The 20,330-nt window shown below is 40.5% G+C and overlaps 1 protein-coding gene across 1 annotated transcript in view; it reads left to right on the forward strand.

Annotated features, from left to right (window-relative positions):
• The window catches only part of pard6a (par-6 family cell polarity regulator alpha), a 31,397-nt gene extending 11,759 nt beyond the window's left edge, over nucleotides 1-19,638 (forward strand). Inside the window, exons 3-6 of the mRNA XM_046394479.1 lie at nucleotides 11,067-11,356; nucleotides 12,681-12,806; nucleotides 15,839-16,038; nucleotides 17,506-19,638. Coding sequence (XP_046250435.1) covers nucleotides 11,067-11,356; nucleotides 12,681-12,806; nucleotides 15,839-16,038; nucleotides 17,506-17,827 — 938 coding nt within the window. The 3' untranslated portion in view covers nucleotides 17,828-19,638. The remainder of the gene's footprint in view (nucleotides 1-11,066; nucleotides 11,357-12,680; nucleotides 12,807-15,838; nucleotides 16,039-17,505) is intronic.
• Nucleotides 19,639-20,330: the final 692 nt, after the last annotated feature.

Raw genomic sequence — 20,330 nt, forward strand, 5'->3', positions numbered from 1 at the left:
TCCAGGTACTCTGGCTTCCTGCCACAGTCCCAAAAACATGCACATTAGGTTAGGTGTGAATATGTGTGCATGTGTAGTTGTCTCTCTTTGTGTGTCAGCCCCACAACTGACTGCAGGACAGAAGTCAATAATTGCTTCTGGGATAAATCTCTTGACTTGTCCAGCAGTTGAGGAAATAGTAACCACTACACTGTAATACATACATTTACACTCCCATTCTCATATTCATTGTTACTTTTCTGCCACTTACACTCTCTCTCCCTCAAACACACACACCTTATGCACTGCCCTGTGCAGGAGTAACATTTATGTTGCTCTTGTATGAAATGTTAACTTGTAACCTATTGCACAAATACTTTTTCCAGTGTTATTCACATTTCTCTCACTTTTCATCAGTTTGGCACCTTACAGATTGCGAAACGAAGGACTTTGTGTACATCTATCCATCCCTCTCCATGCCTCTTCTATCATGTATTATTTGACTAATTATTGTTTACGCTCCTGTCCTGTTGTCTCTCAGCACAGCTTATCTTGTTGTGTCTCTCTCTGTCTTGCCTAACTCATGATATAATGATATTTATCTGCTCCTTAGTAGGCTGCTATTGTTGTTCACAATCACAGACTGCTGCAAGTTTAATTAGATTAACTTAGTGGTCTGGAATATAGAGGGAGAGGAAGACAAGTAGAAAAGGAAGGTTTTAAGGCTGAGAGACTGAGTATAGATAGAATGAAATCAACTTCATGTGCTGCAGGGCCATGCATTTTATCTTGCAAGCTCAGCAGCCAAAACATGTAGAAATAATTGAGAAATCCAGTCCAATAAAATCTCAAACACACACTAGGAACTAGGAACTTGCACTAGGAATAATGGTGTAATTGAATCTCCGTTGAGCTTTAGAAGCCAGCCTAACTGGCCAACTAAAAATCTCCTCACCCAATCACTTTTTTTCCTCCCTGAAGTGTAAATGTGTTTATGCACTACATGGACAAGAATAGAGAGAAAGAAGAGCAGCAGTATGTTTTCTCTTGTTAAGTAATTCAAAGTAGTTTCTGCAACATTTTAGCAGCTCTGTATACAATTGCGTTGTATTAAGAGTTCATCGTTTGTTTATGTATGTAGTGTATTTGTATATCTATAAGCATTAACAAACTAGTGTGGAAGGTCCATGTAGAGGATATCTGCTGTAGACACTGCACTTCCTGAGAAGGCTTAGAGCCTTTAATATGAGCTGGGAAGTGCAGCTTTTTTTCTATCATGCAGTGGAGCAGAGCCTTCCATGCAGTGGTATCTCTAAATGTTTTTAAGTCAAAGGTTAGACATCCTGCTCCTGTGAGATTTGCACTGGTATCTCAGTGTTTGACTGCCTTTTTTCTCAAACTGGTGTGCAGTTTCTGCTGAGAGCCTGTTTCTCATGCTTTCACTATCTTTTATGTCTGTGAATTACAACTTGTCTGAACTTTATTACATATTGGATGAAAACTGACTCACTTCATTTTGTTGTCAGCCACACTTCTTCTTAATTCTGATGGGGGGGCTTTTTTAGTGATGCTATTTCTGTTGCACGCTACAAATTGGGCAGCATGTATGGATAGGGTAACCTTGTGACAAGAGGTAAGGAGTCTGTTAGCTCTTCGTGAACATGATCAAACATGATGATTTTTCACAAATCCTGTTTGGCCTTCATCAGTTAGTTCTGGGAGAAGATTCTCTTGCAATAATTGTTGTGTACAGTTTATAATCTATGTTGAGAACTGAGATAGGCCTGTAGCTACTGCTGTATTCTCTGATCTGATGATTGTTGTAATGATTGCCTCCCAGACTTGAAATAGACTATGAATTTCTCCATTTGCACCTTTGAAACACAAATTTGCATTAATGATAGTTATTTTTGGCCTAAGATGCTCATCCTCCTCCTTTTAAATAGAGGGAATGATTCATGACCTAATTCATGACAATTTAGCACATTTATTTTTCTGTATATTCAGCTCCTAATAACAGCTAATTTTCAGATGCCAACATTCAAACTAGTCTGTAGACAAGTGAGTGTCTAGTTAGACAGTTATTTATTGTTTTCAGTGTTTTCCAGGGAAGAAACAATTTCATATCAATAAACAGAGCACTAAACTGTTATAATATAAGCATTCCTTTATGTTTACTTTTATATTCTTTAAGCTTTTAATTACTTATGAGTGATGAATTTTTTTTAATTTAGATTATAGCCTTTGTTTTTGTTTGCATTTGATCCTTCAAAGCACTTTGTAAAGTCTGTTTCAGTATCAGCTAAATAGATTTCTGTCTTTACACAGATCTGTTTTAGAGATCTTTTTTTTTTTTTTTTTTTTTTTTTTTAAAAAAAAGTACTCCAAATGAGCAGGCGAACAAAGACCGGGTAAAAGTTAAACTGTCTTTACTCAGCAAATATTCTCAGAAACAAATAGTATTCTTCTAAAGTCCAACTAAAAACAACCCAAGTCTGGGGGGACAGAAAATGCAAAACGCATCCAAAAAACAGGTAAACAAACGTAGTCCAAAAAATCCAAACAGAAGGTCAATCTGAAGAAACAATTGTTAATTCCAGAGAACGTATAACACGGGAGAAGATGCATAGAACCTGACTAAGTACCACTTCATGAGACAGTATAATCTGACGAAGGTGGAGTGGGAGAGCTGGTCTTAAGTAGCGGAAGAGATTGGCTGACGATGAGAGACAGGTGTGTGGGTAATTTGCCTGCTCCGCCCAGTTTCAGTCTGGTTGGACTGATACATGAAAACACTGATGAACCACTGGGAGATCAGGAAAAGGGAAAAAAAAGAGAAGAACAAAAGAGCAACACAATACAAGATAGTGATCCTAACAAGATCTTCTGACATTTAGTCATTCTGATTTGTTCCCACCATTTGATGCATAAAGAGGCACATCAGAGGACAATAAGAACTGCTGAGAAAATCAACAGATGTCCCTTGCCTTCTCTGGAGGACATTGCCAGCTCCAGATGTCTCAGCAGAGCCAGGAACATTTTAAAGGACAGTACGCATCCTCGATACAAACTGCTTGCCCTCGTGCCCTCTGAGAGGAGATATAGGAGCCTGAAAAGCAGGACTGACAGATGTATTTTATATATTACTTTATACATATATGGTATTTTATATTTTATATTAAATCACACATTATATATTGCCCTTATGGCTGTATGATTGTGGATATTGGTAGTTGTGTGAATGGAAATCTTTTATCTTTTATGCTTTACACTGTTCAGATGAGGGACATCTAATTTCATTGGGCTGATGTACAATGACAATAAATCATTCATTCATTCAGATGGATGATGTGTCCCCAATTCCTTCCACTGTACAAAAGTGAAATCAAAATAAATACAAGCACTGCTATGTTGCAGTGATGATGTCATTCGGGGCCTGAGTCTGTGCAGTAGTGATCAGGTGGTAGAGCTGCAGGATCAAGTTCCCACCCTTATATCTGTCTGACTCTTATCATGAGTAGAGCTCAGCTCAGTCAATTGTGAGTTTTCAACCCTTTTTATAGCATCAGATATTTTAGATAAAACCAAATTTATCAGAAATATGAACTTTTCCACATACACTGGTGTGATAAGAGCGAGCTAAAATTACAGAAACCATCTTTGGGATAAATTTATTTGATGCGTACCTAGAATTTTTACTTTGATCTGTTTCCCCTGTGCTAACATGGAGGGGGAAGAACCTATACTGTAGCCAGAAACAAAGGAGCAATCAAGATGTGCACTTCTGGGGAGCTGTCATTTCTCGTCTCGTCTCATCTTCCTCCACTTACCCTAATTCGGGTCGCAGGGGCAGCAGCTTCAGCAGGGAGGCCCAGGCCGTTCCTCTCCCTGCCCAATTTCACGAACTCATGCCGGGGGATGGGAAGGCATTCCCAGTCCAGATGATAAATATAATCCCTCCATTGTGTCCTGGGTCTACCCCTGGGTCTCCCCTGGGAGAAGTCAAGTCAAGTCAAGTCAAGTCAACTTTATTTGTATAGCCCATTTTTACAAGTCGAGAAAGTATCCTAACCAGGTGCCCGAACCACCTCAACTGGCTCCTCTCTGTACTCTGAGCCCCTCCCGGATGTCCAAGCTTCTCACCCTATCTCTAAGGCTGAGTCCAGCCACCCTGTGGAGAAAGATCAGGGTTGGTGAGGGTTGGAACATAGATTGACCGATTGAATCGAGAGCTTCACCTTCTGGCTCCGTTCTTTCTTCACCACAACAGATCGGGACAGCGTCTGCTGTGATGCGATCCACCTGACAATCTTTCGCGTGTGGACACACTGTGACAAGCACAGATGTTCAATAACTGAATACAACTCAGGCAACCTCCCAGTCACACCTCTCCAGGTCACACCACCGTTGCCCACGTGAGCGTTGAAGTTCCCCAGTGGAACAATGGAATCCCTGATAGGGGCATCTTCCAGCACCCACCCCAGGGACTCCAAAAAGGGTGGGTACTCTGAACTGCATAAGCACAAACAACAGTCATGACGTTCCGTTCCCTCAACCCACAGGCATAGGAAAGCAACCCTTTTGTTCACTGGGGTAAACTCCAGCATACAGGCAGAGAGCCATGGGGCTTTAATTAAGCCCACTCCTACCCTCTGCCTTTCACCCAAGGCAATTCCAGAGAAGAGAAGAATCCCACCCCTCTCAAGGAGACTGGTTCCAGAGCCCAAGCTGTGCATTGAGGTGAGCCCAACTGTATTTCTCAACCTCTCGCACCATCTCAGGCTCCTTCCCTGCCAGTGAGGTGACATTCCATGTCACTAACAGCTAGCTTCACCAACCAGGAATTGGACTGGCAAGGTCTCCACCTTTGAGCTGTCATGTCATCCATGTTTATTTACATTAAGTGGTTTCCACAGAGACGAAATTATACACCTATGAATAAAATCTGACTAAACACATTTTTCATGAGCTGGCAGATTGTAGACCAGTCAGTTAACCATTATTTGCCACTTTTAGAATAATATTCCATGTGACATCAGATACTTTTGTACTTCAGAATTTTCAAACATAAAATTAACAAGTTGTATAAAACTTGTATTTTGACAGTGTCACAAAGCGTCACTGACGCAGAGTCTTTTAATAATTTAGAAATTCAAAAAAAAGCACACACTTATTGTGGCAACAGGAGCCAGAAAACTGTGGTGAAAAAATTTGGCATGACATGACAAGACAAAACAAGGCATGGAGACGAAACAGAAGCTACGAACTGACAAACAGTGAATGGGAAGACGAGGACTAAATAGACAAGATAACAAGACACAGGTGAAACACATTAGGTAGGGGCAAGCAATGAAGGGGAACTGAAGTAAAGCTACATGAAACAGAGACACACAGGGGAAGTGATGCTCTCAAAATAAAACAGGACATGACAAAAACCTGACCTGTGACATGTGGAGCAAAGCCAAAAAACAAGACAACTAAAACTAACACGGCGTGACAGATATTAATATTTTGTTGGTCGTATTTGTACATTTAGCAGTAGCAGTCTGCGTCAAGCACAGCAGGAGTTCCAACCACAGTTCATGAGAACCTGTGAGACAAGAAAGCACAAAGATTTCAGAGGAAGAGGCCAAGTTAGTAAAATGCATTAATAGGACAAGAATGTTTACAGGAGGAGATGGATAGCCTATGGCAGCAACCAGTGAGCAAGACTCTTCTATTTAGGCATTATCCCATTATCTGCTATATTTGTTTGCCATTGTTAAACTTCATAAAAAAGAGAAGAAACTCTTGAGCCTAATTTTAAGAATGGCATATAATTTCCATCCACTATTGTATTAGTTCTATCACAGTGATGTGGAAACGGTGTGGAAAACAGTGTTAGTGTTTTTAAATTTATGTCTTGAACAGTATCTCAAGGAAATTCAATCGAATGCAACTGGACTTAGCTATTTAGTTTAGTTTAGTTATTTAGTCCCAGCCTAGTCAAGCGAGCATGAACTGATGAAGCCTCTTGGATGAGGGGTGAAACGTCTTCAAAGACAAATAACTAAGTCCAGTTGCATTCGATTGAATTTCCTTGAGATAACCATGACCTGGGTGAATGAGAATATTCACAGGCTTATTGTCTTGAACAGTGTTAATGTCCCAAACTTAACACACCAGGTTTTTGTGTGTGTTCTGTGTGCACTGATCAGCAGTTTGTGGAATGTTGAATCCTTTGGGTCCTGTACATTGAGAGTGGGAACCCCCACCTGGTAGGAGGGTGGATTCGGCTTGTTCTGGTGTATCCCACAGATTCTCGAACAGTTTGGGATCTGGGGAGTCTGCAGACTCGGTCCTTGAGACATTCCTGAGCAAGGATGGAGTACGTAGTCCAGCTAGGAGGAGCTGAGTGTGTGTGTGTGGGTGGTCTGCAATGTTTAGATGGGTGGTGGCTTGATGTTTCCTACGCCAGCAGTGAGATGTAGAGCTTTTGCTCAACCCATTTTTTATCTGATTTCCTCATTTCTATGAAATGTTCTGCAGAATGTTGTATTAGAGGTTATCTGCGAACTGGGAGAACACCCCATGCTGTATTGATTATGACATAGGTAGCTGTTCCTGAGTTCTAATCAAATAGTTTATAAAGACCCTCAAGGAGGCTAATAGGTCTATGAATAAAAGGTGTTGGGATTCATAGTGACATAGGAAACCTTGGGTGTACAGATTGTGTGAGCATCTCCACTGAGCTGTTTTGGTTTGTGCAGCAGCACAATGTGAGAACAGTTTGGGTGAAGGTTGGATAGTTTTCTGGTTTTGCAGGTGCAGCCACTCACAAGCTTGCCTTAACATGTAGCTAACATTACAGATTGACTAATCAAATATTATACAGAGTTCACATTTCAGTCTGTAGTCTGTAGCTCATCAAATGATTTAAATTAAATAGATGTTCAGCTGAGTTTAGATCTGTTACAACTGAGACCAGTATGGAAAGATCTGCATTCATTCAACTGTTTTCTTCAAACTGTGGCACTGAAATCAGAAGGAGGTATAATGTAAAATTTTTATGTAATCTGTTGAGTGATGAGTGGTTGTGAGCAGTGCTGTTATTATTAACAGAAAGAAGACATGCTGACAACAGAGAGGGTGTGGCTGCTGCATTTTTTTCTTTCTGGCCGAAAACTTTAGGGAGTTTAGGAACAGTATGACTGAAGGCCTATCACCCAGTTTAATGATGGCTATGTCACAAAGAAAAGGAAGAATTTGTACATACTGTTTACTGTGTTCATGTTACTCCCAACAAGTGAGTATATTATAATAGTATAATTATTATATTATAATATTATAGTATAATTTTTTGAGTATATATTTTAGTATAATTTGTAATTTTTATTAGTTTTAAAGTATACATCTCAATGCACTCTCACCGAGTGCAACTACCACAAAACAAGTAGTAAAACCCCCAATAATCCCACCTCCCAAAGCCCTACAGTGGTCATCCAGGCACCAATTGGATCACATCATATGCAGTTGCTGACACAATCAGCAAAATTATTGGGGTCCAGTAAAATTGGTGAAGACTTTTGAACTGAATAAGCCTCACCCTCAAGCCCCTTGACATTTTCCGCAAATTGTCACATATCCTATACCATTCCTATTGATTAAATGAGACTCCAAAGTCTCTTTCCCAGGAGAGTCTCAGGGCTGACACATCCCAGTCCCCTCTACATTCCATCAACATCTGTAGTATTTAGCTACTTCATGTCCTTCACCCATTACTTTGAGTATTTTGTGTATTTCCTCTGCAGATCTCAGTGATCGCAAACTCAATCCACAGGTTTGTTTTATGGCATGTTGTAATTGGAGATATTTCCAGAATTGTGTCCTGGGTAAAATATATTGCTGTTGTAGCTCATCAAATGATTTAAATACACTAAAGTTGAATAAATGTCCTAGTATAAGAATACCCTTTTCCACCCAAACTTTCCAAATAAACACTTTTTCCAGTTATATGTCTAGGGTTTAGCCAGATACTAGTATTCTTACTTAAGTAAGGGTCAAACTTCATCAGCCCTGATATTCTCCTTCATATCCCCTGAAGGTGGGTTATGATTGGTTATGTCTTCCCACATTTAGCAGGCTTAGCAGAAAAGAAGTGAAGGAGCGGGAAAGGGGCAGACACAGATTGTTCTATATACTATACCATAGGTGGGGGCTCTCTCTGGAGGCTGTCACACTCTGTGAGTTTTGTTTGTGTCTTACCTTTTGATTTTTAATCCACATCATGTTTCATGTTTGTCACTTTTTGTCAGTTTGTTGCTTTTCGTCTGGATGCTATTTTTTTGTCTTCATTCCAGGAATATCTTGTCTAGTCATGCCATGTATCATCACTACAGTTTTCTTGTTCCTTTTTGCCACAGTAAATGTGTGATTTTGAGTTTTTGAAATACTAAAAAGACTATTATTTTAGACCCCTGTCTCCCTGCCTCTCTCTGACTCTGCATGGGGGTTCAACCCTCTTCACCTGACACCTGATCTTGACAGAACAAACTGACCTAAAATAAACCATGATTCATTTGGGGGCACCGGCTGGCTATCAGGCCCCCTCCCAGTCTTGAACACACCTGGAAGGTGCACATGAGCTGCAAGAGGTCCAGGGTTAGGCTGCAGTCAGCGACAGGCTCCCCACTGCCGGTGCCTATCTGTGTTTGCCCAGCGCCTGTGTCTCCGGTGCTGACTCCACAGGTCAGGCCATCTGCCGCTGTGGATGCCTCGCCAGGACGCCGTGTCTTGCCAGACCTCCATGTCTCGTCAGATTGCCAGATCGCCACTTCGGGCCTCCACTCCACATCACACCAGCCTTCCATGCCACACCAGGGGGCTTTGCCATGCCAGGCCGCCACGGCATGCCAGGTCAGACCGCCTTGTTATGTCAGGCCACCACAGAGCCCAGTCTTCAGCTTGCAGGGGACCCAGCGGTGGCTCTGGGATCGGCGGATCATCCAGGCTCAGCACTCAGACCAACTGAGGCCCATGTCGGGTCTAGGCCCAGCATTTTGTGGGGGTGGGGGTCTGTGTGAGTTTTAAGTTTTGGTTGTGTCTTGCCTATTGATTTTTAGTCCACATGTCATGTTTCCTGTTTCTTGTCATGTGTATTAGTTTCCATGTATTATGTTCCAGTTTTTTGTCATGTCCTGTTTTATTTTGAAAGTGCCTCTGTGTGTCTCTGTTTCATGTAGCTTTTCTTTCATCTTAATTGCTTGCTCGTCCCTAATGTGTTACGCCTTTGTCTTGTTATCTCAGCACTAAGGTGTGTCTCCTGTAAAAATGCTATATCGTCCTGTTTAGCTTTCAAAATGGAAAATGTCTTTTTTCTCTTGATTGGGTGTCCCAAACCCTTTACATTCCAAGTGGAAATGCACAAAAATACCCATCCTGAGCAAAAATTTCAAATAAACACATGGAAGTCTGCCACTCAGCTGCCGTATGCCTATGGCACTTATCCTGGTATGACTCCGGTGTGTCACTGACCCCTCCCCCCCAGTAAAGCGCATAACTTTGAACTCTGCACTGCCTCTTCCAACAGAACAAACCTTCAAGTCCATGATCATCGATTGATCCGCTGACATACCCTCGAGAACCGACTGCACCGACCGTATTAGGTTATCGTGCCTTAGTTTTCTCAAAACATCATGCTGTAACCTTTACGATTTCCATAGTGTCCTTACACCGGTATTCCCTGAATATACTCTATTGCCTTTTTAGGATCTTCAATGTGCTTTTGTGTCCCTTTGTAATCAAACCTCACAACAGCTGGGTATAGAAGCACAAACCTTATGTTCAGCTGTAGCAGAGCCTTCTTATCTTCTCTGAATTTATCCCATTTCAACTGTGTAGCTCATGCAAAATCCGGGAATATCATGATGCGCTTAACCTCCCAGGTCAGCTCAGGCTTGTTCCGCGCAGTGCGTAGAATGAACTCTCTGTCAGCTGAGCGCAGGAAACGGACCTGGAGTGTTCGTGGTCTCTCTCCTGGTTTTGGATGTGGTGTCGGGGCTCTGTGTGCTCTGTCTATCTCCAGTAGTGGCACAGTCTCATCCCAGCCAAGAGCCAGTGCTATCAGCTTCTGTATAAACGTGGTCATAACCTCACTTTCTTTCCTTTCCTACCTTCGGGGATACCCACAAAACGTAGATTCTTCCATCTGCTGTGGTTCTCCATTTCCTCAAGTTTGTCGGGTAGGTGTTTCCATCTCCACTTTAGTGGTGGGTGAATTAGCGTCCATCATCTCCCTTTGTTTCTTGTACTCATCCTCTAGCCACTCCACAACTGTCCAAAATGTTTTTAATATGCATGGCTACTATAGTATGGATACTATAAAGTACCAGCCACTCCACAATTGTGGCCCCAACTAGAGGCCAACTAGATGCTCCTTTCACAACACAGTTTTTCTTAAGTGGGTTTGTGTTTGCATTTGGTCAGGTCAAGAAACCTGTTAGGATGACACAACACTGGCCCGTTGTGAGAAATAACTGGCAAATTAAGTGAGATTATTTTTTTATCTTTATTTTATTCAGTCAAGCAACATAACAGAAGGAAAACAGTGTCAAGGAGAATCCTAAACACGTCATGGTGTTGTCGAAGTGATGAAGCGAAGTTTCACACCCACAAACTCAAACCACCATAACATCAATGAGAACCATATACGTATGTGTGTGTCTGTCTGTGTGTGTCATATGTGAGTGATGTGAGGAATAGGGTTTAGACTTGAGGGTTCACTGATCTATGAGCATGGGATGCATGGTGATTGCTATTTTAGCACACTGAAGCATTGATCCTGCTATCACTCAACACAGATTTAAGGTATATTAAAATAAAATGGTTTACTGTTTGCTGCAGTGTTAGCATGGATTGCTGAGTGGATTGTAGCACGATTTTATGCATTTCTATCATGACACATGAATAGTGAGGCAAGTTTCCCGGACCATTGGCATATTTGTTTTAATTAAATGAAAAACATCCCCATAAGTGTTAAATTTTTTTTAATTTAACATTGCAATAAAAGTACTAAACTGTTCTCTCCATCCTTTTGTGTCTTCTTTAAGAGGATGAACCTATAGTTTTTGCCACCAACTCCCTCCAGAGGCGTAAAAAGGGGCTTGGCTTAACAGGACTGCGCACCGCTGGATCAGGTTCCACCCACTTAAAGAACAAACCGGGCCTTATGATTGGCCTGCCACAGAACTTCAGACAGATCTCGTCCATTATTGATGTGGACATCCTACCTGAGACACACCGACGTGTGCGGCTCCACAAGCATGGCACCCACAAACCACTGGGCTTCTACATCCGTGATGGGGTGAGCGTGAGGGTGACACCACAAGGTGTGGAAAAGGTGAGATGGATGATTTGATGTCAGTCTATTGACCATTCTACCTTTCAAGCTGACAAACTTGATGATTAGTTGACTAAGATGCAACCCCCTCCTTCAAATATGTTTGTATATGAGGGCCAGTAAGACGTCTTTTTGCAGACTTTCTCTAAAAACAGACCTTCGCAGTGGTCTGGCCATCCAACCAAACTTAGTAACTAGGCAAGAGGGTCAGCAAGAGGATACCTTTGCCGCCTTAACTGGATGTAGTCTCAAGCAGTTTTTTGTTGTGTACTAGATAACTAATCACAGTAAATGAAAAGATTCAAAAATATGGTAGCAGTGATACAACAGGTTGGATCTCACATGTTCGTTTGTAGAGAATATAATTGTATAGAATATAATGATCATGCTGGATGCTATATGAAATGTTGGCAGAGAGAAAACAGCTGCCAGATTTGTTTAAGTGTAGAAAAAAAAGGTTATGTCCATGAAGCCCATCCTTTGTGAGCCGCAGACAGAAGAGAGCCATGTGTTGAGACTGAGCAGCCCTCCGAACTGCTCCATTCCTCAGCCACAGGTGGGGGTGGGGCCAAAGATGAAAACACTTGAGTAGAACTGTTCAACTGTATTGAAAAGATGTAGGTAGTAGTAGGATGTAGTTCATCAATGGTTTGGGTTAAGTGGAGACAGCTGTCACACCCAGAAGAAGAAGTGAGTGGTGTCATGTTGGAATAGATGATGGCTAGAAGACAGGATATGGGTAGTTTCAAACTGTAACTGGGGAACAGAGAGAAAGGAGGCCAGTACATGGACTAAAAGTGTATAGTTTGTTTGTTTGTAACTGTTGGCAACACTGCAGCAGGGAAGCCGCAGTCAGTAGGGTCTCAGGCACTTAGACCAAAGATGTTGTTTTGGTAATCCATGGACAGATATTACATAGTTTTGTTAATGAAAGAAAAAAAAATTAAAAGATTACAATAGTTAATGAGCATACAGGTCAGTAATAATAAGAAGTCATAGAAAGACATAGCAAACAAAGCAACAAGGTTACATTTCACTTCTTGAAAAGTACAGCACAGTATCACACAGACATAAACACTACTCATACACAAAAAAATAATCAGTCTGGCACAATAAAATCACAGCCACAATGAAAGATAACACGTGCAGTTACATAAGGTCAGACCAGCTAAACACTTTTGACATCAACACAGCAGCAGAATGCCAAGAATGTTAAGGACATAATAGTAAATATGTAGATTTGTTTATATGAAATCTAACTGTGCTGCAGAGATATGGTGCATCTGACACTTGTCCTTTCCCTTGTGCTCTATCCTGCTTGCAGGTTCCAGGGGTGTTCATATCTCGCCTGGTACGTGGTGGGCTCGCAGAAAGCACAGGGCTGCTAGGAGTTAATGATGAAATCCTTGAGGTCAATGGTATTGATGTAGCAGGAAAATCTTTGGATCAGGTAAATACAGTGCCCATTATAAAGCTTGTTGAAGACAAGGCCCTTGAAAAGTTCAGTAATGTCACCATGTGGGTTTTCAGTTTATGTATTGAATCAGGTACTATATAAGACATTCAAGAGGGACAGAAGAGCATGTCTACAGGATTCATTCATTCATGGGAAATGGTAAAATGATAGAGTAGAAAAAAAATAGAGAGAGTCATCAAGAGCAATTTAGGATTTAGTATGTTGCCCAGGGACATCTCTGTTTTTTGAACACTTTATTTGTACTTTTTCAAGAATAACATAATCACACCAACATAATTACACATACATGTGCCCCCAGATTTGGTCATAATCCCTAAGTGTGCCTCTTTGAGTTAATCTTAATTTTTTTATTTGAATGCACGTCATAACTTCTTTTAACCAGGAAGATAATGTCTTTCCATCTAATAAGAATTAGTCTTCTCTCTAATAGTGATGTAAGTGCAATCACATTTAACTGATGTGGGGCAAATCCCTGCTTATAACAATGATCTATTATCTTCTTAGATATACATGAATACACTTCAAAAATGAAAATTCAGAAATTCTAAGGAGTTACATGACCAAAGCATATAGCTCATTGTTACTGGAGATTGTTTACATCTGGGACAGCTGTCATCAGAAATAGAGCATTTTTGACAATTTAAGCTCCTGCGTAACCTTAAATTGTAGAAGGCAGTAATGAATAGAAATGGAGGATGTATGAATACGGCAAATGCGTAAGTCCCAGATTTCATTGAAAATAGTCATTCTGAGATCCAGTTCCCATGGTTCTTTCATTTTAGTGATGGAGAATTTTTGTGCTGAACCTGATCATAAATTTTTGAAATTTCTGATTTAAATTGTAAGCAATCTTCAAGAAGACAATTAGGTGGGAGAAATGTTGTATAATATTTCATAGCAAAACTTCGTATCTGTGAATATCTGAAAAAATGGGAACTGGGAATATGACAGTTTTTAGTTAAGGTATCAAAGGAGACAAATGAGAAAAAAAATCTTTCAAATAGACTGTGCCTCTATGCCAGAATTTAAATGCATGATCTATCTGGGCTGGAGTAAAAGTATGATTTAAAGTAATACGGGTCAAGCTGAGAGCTTTAAAGCCAAAATGGTGTTGACACTGGAACCAGGTGATGAGAGTGCTCTTGATCACAGGATTTTCAACAAGGTTGTTTGACAGTTTTCACACTTGACATTTGACAGTTGCACACATGGATAAGCTGGTATTTATTTCCATAGTAGACCAGACAGGAGCCACACCATCTCTAAATGTGGAGATCAAGTTGGTTGACAAGAAAATGTCAGCTCTCCGTGTGATTTATTTTATATCCGGATATTTTACTCAATTTCTGAAGTAGTTCCAGAGCCATGGGAATGGACTCTTCTGGATCTGTATAGAAGGAGATTGTCCACATATAGCAATAATTTGTGGGTAACGTCATCCCTACAAATCTCTCCCCAGATCTTAAAGAGACAGCATGAAATTCAATTGCCAGGTCAAACAGCAAAGGGCTGAGGCGGGGCAGCCCTGTCGAGTGCCTCTGTGAAGTGGGAAATATTCCGATATAATGTTGTTTGCGTGGACTGAAGCTATTGCTGATGAATATAAAGTCTTAATTTAGGAAATAAAACATGGGCCAAATCTAAATTTATCTAAAACAGAAAATAAGTATCCCCGGTCAACATAATCAAAGCTTTTTTGGTGTCAAGTGAGATAATGCTTTTGGGGGGGCAAATGGAAGAGTGAGAATATAAAATATTGAGCAGACGACACATTTTTAACAAAAGACTGGTTATAATAAACCTGTCTGGTATGTGTGAATAATGGTGGGCAAAACTTTATCAAGACGGAGGGCGAGAATCTTCATAAGGATTTTATAATCTACATTCAATAAACTAATTGGGCGATAGGATTCATATCGTTAGGGGTTTTTTATTTTTCTTGTGAATGTCTGATATTGTAGCCTAGGTTAACGTGTGTGGTAATAAGGCTTTAGTATGTATTTCAATGAACACTTTGCAAAGCAAGGGTGAGAGTTAACTTGAGAATGCTTTATAAAATTCATCAGAAGCCCAGCAGGGCCTGGAGAGCTCCCACTTGGTAAAGAGCCAATTGCCTTTATTATTGTGTGGCGTTCTGAGATTGGACTTTCAAGAGTTTTCCATTGATCCACACTGATAGTCAAATTTGATAGATAGTGTTTATATCAGAGGGGTTACAAGTATTTCGAAAGGTATAAAGGTTTGAATAGTATTGCTTAAATGCATCATTAATCTTTTTGTGCTCTGTTTCTAGTTGACCAGATTCTAGTTTGATTTCTGGCGGGAAAGAAGTTTACTAGCCTTTTCACTGTGCTCAAAAATATGCTGTTTCTTTAATGAGGATTTTGAATTCTGATTCTGAAGTAGTTTTTGTTTATACGGATCTGCAGTGGGTTTGGTTAGGTGTTGTCCAGATTAGCAATGAGTTTCGTAAGTTCTAAAAGACTGTTTCTGCATTTCTTTTTTTATGTGCAGTATATGAAATAGTTTGACCATGTAGATAGGTCTTAAGGGACTCCCAAGCAGTAGTTTTTGTAATTTCTGTAGCATTATTAATTTCAAGAAAATTTACGATGTGATAGAAGTGCAAAAGTCTTCATCTGATGATAGTGACGAGTCAAATCTCCATATCCGCTGAGGTATATGACTGTCTCGAAAAGAGATATTCATTTGACCCAAGGACATTTCTATGCGCGGACTGCAGGGGCCAGGCACTGAACCACTAATATCAACCGACTGCTGGAGCTGATATGAATGAGTTCCATGGCAAATGCCCCTAAAAATGAATTTGGAGTTGTGTCAATTTTACTTTCTCACTTTTAACTTTTACAAAGTGTCAGAGTTTGTGCTGAGCCACCAATTGTTCCGATTGGTGGCTCAGCACTTGTTCCAATTAGTGGAACAAGTGGAAGCAGTCCTTGCATTTGTTTCTTTCAGAGTTAAGATCCTCACATCTGTCATTTCAGGTTACAGACATGATGGTGGCCAACAGTCACAACCTCATTGTGACTGTCAAGCCAGCTAACCAGAGGAACAATGTTGTGCATCGTGGGAGTAAAACCTTAGTGGGTAACTGTGGTTCTGTGGGCTCAGCTGGATCTACGAGCTCTGTTCCATCACATAACTCACCAAGCCCTGCTTCTCAGAGCAACCCTATTTTTGCAAGGTATGATATGTACAGGAGACCAGTAACGCTATTGATAAAAATTACCGCATGTTGTTCCAATTTTGTGACAAGAAATTCTGCACAAGGGCCATTTTTTCTCAGAACATAATGTATACAAGGGTGTAAAAGTCTTTAAAACAAAGCACTGAGACAATTTTAACCCTCAATTGTAATGACAAATATGACATTGATGGGAAAGAAAATATAAGGATATGTTGCATTTATGACCCTTAAGATCATGAAAAATCTGCCCCGAGGTCTCCTCCGAGACAGACATGCCTAAAACAATTTCCCAGTGAGATGTCAGGGAAGCATCCTGATCAGATGCCCAAACCGCCTCAACTGATTCCTCTTAATGTGGAGGAGCTGGGGCTCTACATGAACTCCCCTCGGATGTCCAAGCTCCTCACCCTATCTCTAAGCCCAGCTACCCTTGTATTCGCGATCTTGTTTTCTCTGTTACTACCCACAGCTTGTGACCATAGGTGAGTGACCGTAGACTGACAGGTAAATTGACAGCTTCGCCTTTGGCTCAGCTCTTTCTTAACCAAAACGGAACAGTACGGATCCATCGCATCACAGCAGACTCTGCCCCACCTGTCAGTCCCCCATTCCATTTGTCCCTCAATCATGGACAAGACCCCAAGATACTTGAACTCCTCCACTTGAACCGGCAACTCTCCTCCAAACTGGAGTGGACAATCCACCCTTTTCCGGCCGAGAACCATGGCCTTGGACTTAGAGGTGCTGATCCCAACCACTTCACACTCAGTTGTAAACTTTCCCTGGAGGTCACTCCTGACACCAGTAGAACCATATCACTGGCAAAAAGCAGAGCTGTACACCCTCGACCACTTGACTGCACCTAGAAATTCAGTTTTGCTTGAGAGCAAAACATGCTGATGTTTTTCATATGTCAGTTTAAACTGTGGCAGTATAATACAGCTTCAGGACAATCAACAGACAACAAATAATAATCACCTATCCATTATATGTGTCACTGAAAGCTGCACAAACCAGGATTATAAAATAGACAATGGGTCACATGACTCTGAACCCACACAGAATCAGCAGCAGCTCTGCAGAGATTGTCAGTGTCTTTGTTTTGTTGTGTTTGTTTTGTTTAACTAATGTTTTTGTCTCATGCTCTCATCACCCTCGTTCCCAACAGCAGAAGACAGGTGTTTACAGAGAAAACTGACTGTACACTACATACTTAACAGTAAACAGCAGACAACTGACAATTAAAGAGCAGATGGTGAACATAGTGGAGCTTTTGGCAGAGAAAGGGTCAAGTATTTTTCTCAAGAGTTGGTGGAGACCACATAAAAGAGAGAATAAAAGCAGCTTTAATAAACTGTATCTAATGTTTTTTGGTACAGTGAGGTGTTCTACTTCTGTGATAAATTGTAATTTATAGATTTATTCTATGATCATTATTCACCCTGTCATCTGTTGTTACTGCAGCAGCAGCATTGCAGAGGGTGACAGTGATGATGAAGATGATGATGGCGACCTCATTCTGGAGAATGACAGCCTGACACACTTTGACTCCCAACGGGTAACCTACAGTAACAACACTAACCTCAACAGAGACTCACCTAGCAACAGGCAGCACAATTCCACTGTGGCTAGGCCCCTTCCACAAAGTGTTTCATCACCCAATAGCAGTGGAGCAACCCTGAGTGACAGCTTCATGATAATGTCTAGTCACAACGGAAACCCAGCCCACACATCTGGTAGCAGTCGAGAAAGCATGAGAGAGGACGGCAACATAATAACACTGTAACCATGACATTACTGCACTGTAACATTGAGGAACCACAAAGTGCTGTAATCATGTCAACTACAGGTGGCTGTGCTCCTGTCACAAAGATAACAAACTGTGGATGTAGCCTGAATTTTTGACAGCAGCATACAGACAGAGGACACAGGCTCCTGCTACCTTCTTACAATCCACAAGCAGAACAACATTAACTTTATATACGACTGCAACATAGATCATGTATAGAGCTGAACTGTCAGTAAGGAGATCATTTAAATGCCATAATGTATTGATCATAATGTAATTGATCAGTCTGGACATTATAGAGGGAAATAATTGCAAATGCTCCTGTAAATACCATATGCAAATTTTTGAATGTATTTCAGAAATCATCTGTATTCTGAAATTATCTGTTAAGTGCTACAAAATCTGCAAACCAATTGAACTAATTAGAAACATCACTTTTAAGTGAAGGATAGCCGACTCTTTGACAGTAAATGAAAAATGGCATGTAAAATAATAGTGGCTCTATTTTCTTGGTAGCACAACACCAAGCAGTGCTCTGACAGTTTGTTATGACTTGTCTATGCCTGGCTGTGTGATATTTTGGTGTCCAGCCAGGGGGCAGAGTGAGAGGGGAAGTGGAATAGTCGTTCAAATGAGGCAGCACAAAGTGAGTTGTTGGTATTTTAGTGGAAACTGGTGCTTTGACCTTGAACATCTCAGACCCATGTCTGTTTATAGAGCAAACTAAAATAAAGTGTGCAGTAGTAAAAGAATAATCTTAAAAATGAACTATTTAAAATCAAATTTTTATGCATTTGGTAATCAGACAACATTTATCTATAAATGAAAGTAAGTGTTTCCTACAGTATCTGTTCACAACTGCTCCATAAAGTTGAAAAGCTTCATCTTCAATGTATTATATCCCTGCAGCCATGGAAAGGCATGTGGAGACATTTATTATTTATTGAAGTACTACTCAGGGTTCAGCTGTTTTAGAGCAGTGAAAGCAGTGATGTGGCTCAGAGCTTATTTGTAATAGTTAAGCTTTTTAACCAGATGAGCTTTCAGACATTAATCATAATTCATTTCCTTGGTTTAGTTCAAGGTAATGATTATTTAATGGTGGTGCAGTGGTTAGCACTGTCACCTCACATTCAGAGGATTCCAGGTTCAAATCCTACCTGGGCCCTTCTGTTCAGAGTTTGCATGTTCTCCCTGTGCCTGCATGTTTTTTTTCGGGCTACCATGACTTCCTTCCACAATCCCAAAAATACACACATTAGGTTTTTTAGCTAATTTTTAGCTACTCTACACTGTCCCTAGGTGTGAGTGTGTGCGTGTGTGGTTGTCTGTCAGCCCTGTGATCGATTAGAGATCACTCCTGGGTGTACCCCGCCTCTTGCCCAAAGTCAGCTGGGATAGGCTCCAACCCCCTTTAACCCCATGGATAAAGAGGTATAGAAAATGGATGGACGTTTAGTTTTGGATTTATAAGAAGCATAAACATGAGTTCCCGATGTCCTCCTCAATCAAACAAACTCTAATACACATCCATAAAAACACAAGCACACTTTTAACCATCAGGGAGAAGGGGTCAAAATGGGGAAATTCCTGTCATTCTTGAATAGTGCAGTGCAGTAGGCCTGTGTATGTGTGTGTGTGTGCGTCTGTGCATGTATGTGGCCATGTCTTTGTTGTTGTAGCTCTAGGAGTGTTGCCTTACAGTCAGAAATGTTGACTGACTCAGACACTGCACCCTTTCTTTACTGTCTTCCTCTGTCTCACATTCTGCTTCCAATTAAACCAAAATTTTTGGTCTGTCTGTCAAACCGAATTAGTGTCACAATAATTTTGACAAAATAGTAGCAGCTTTATGATGTAGTTCTAAGAGATCATACGTGATCATTAATCCTCTCTGTCGCTTGACCTTGTCCCAGCTACAGTTACAGTGTATGTTATAGTGTACGATTTATCGGAAATAAAAATCTTTATACCTGAATAGAAGTATTGAATACACAGCTCCATAGCAGGCATAGTTATTTGTTGATCTTGTCCAACTCAGAACACTTTTGCTGCCCTCAGGAACAGAGAGGAAATGGTGAATCTTGAACATGAGTCAAGCAAACCTTATAGAGATATAAGTCTTATATTTAGAATCAGAATCAGAATCAGAATTTCTTTATTAATCCCTGGAGGGAAATTCTTGTTTCTACAGACAATTGCACATGCAGTATTCCCGACCAAGAAAGGAGAAAAGTGCAGAGTATAAAAATAGGATAAACAAAAACTAAAATCTCAAGCACAGGTATTTACAAAAACTGTATTCAAATTTTTTTAAGAAAATTTAAAAATACAGGTATGAAATAGAATTAATAAAAATTATAAAAATTAATAAGCTGAAAACTTTAATTGGTTTAAAAGCAACTATTTTGATAAATATTTCACATTGGAAAGTAGCCCTTTTCTTACTTTTGAAGTTCATGTTAAGCACTGAGTCAGGCAAGTCCTATGCTCACTGATG

This window comes from Scatophagus argus, chromosome 7, assembly GCF_020382885.2.
Source record: "Scatophagus argus isolate fScaArg1 chromosome 7, fScaArg1.pri, whole genome shotgun sequence".
NCBI lineage: Eukaryota > Metazoa > Chordata > Actinopteri > Scatophagidae > Scatophagus > Scatophagus argus.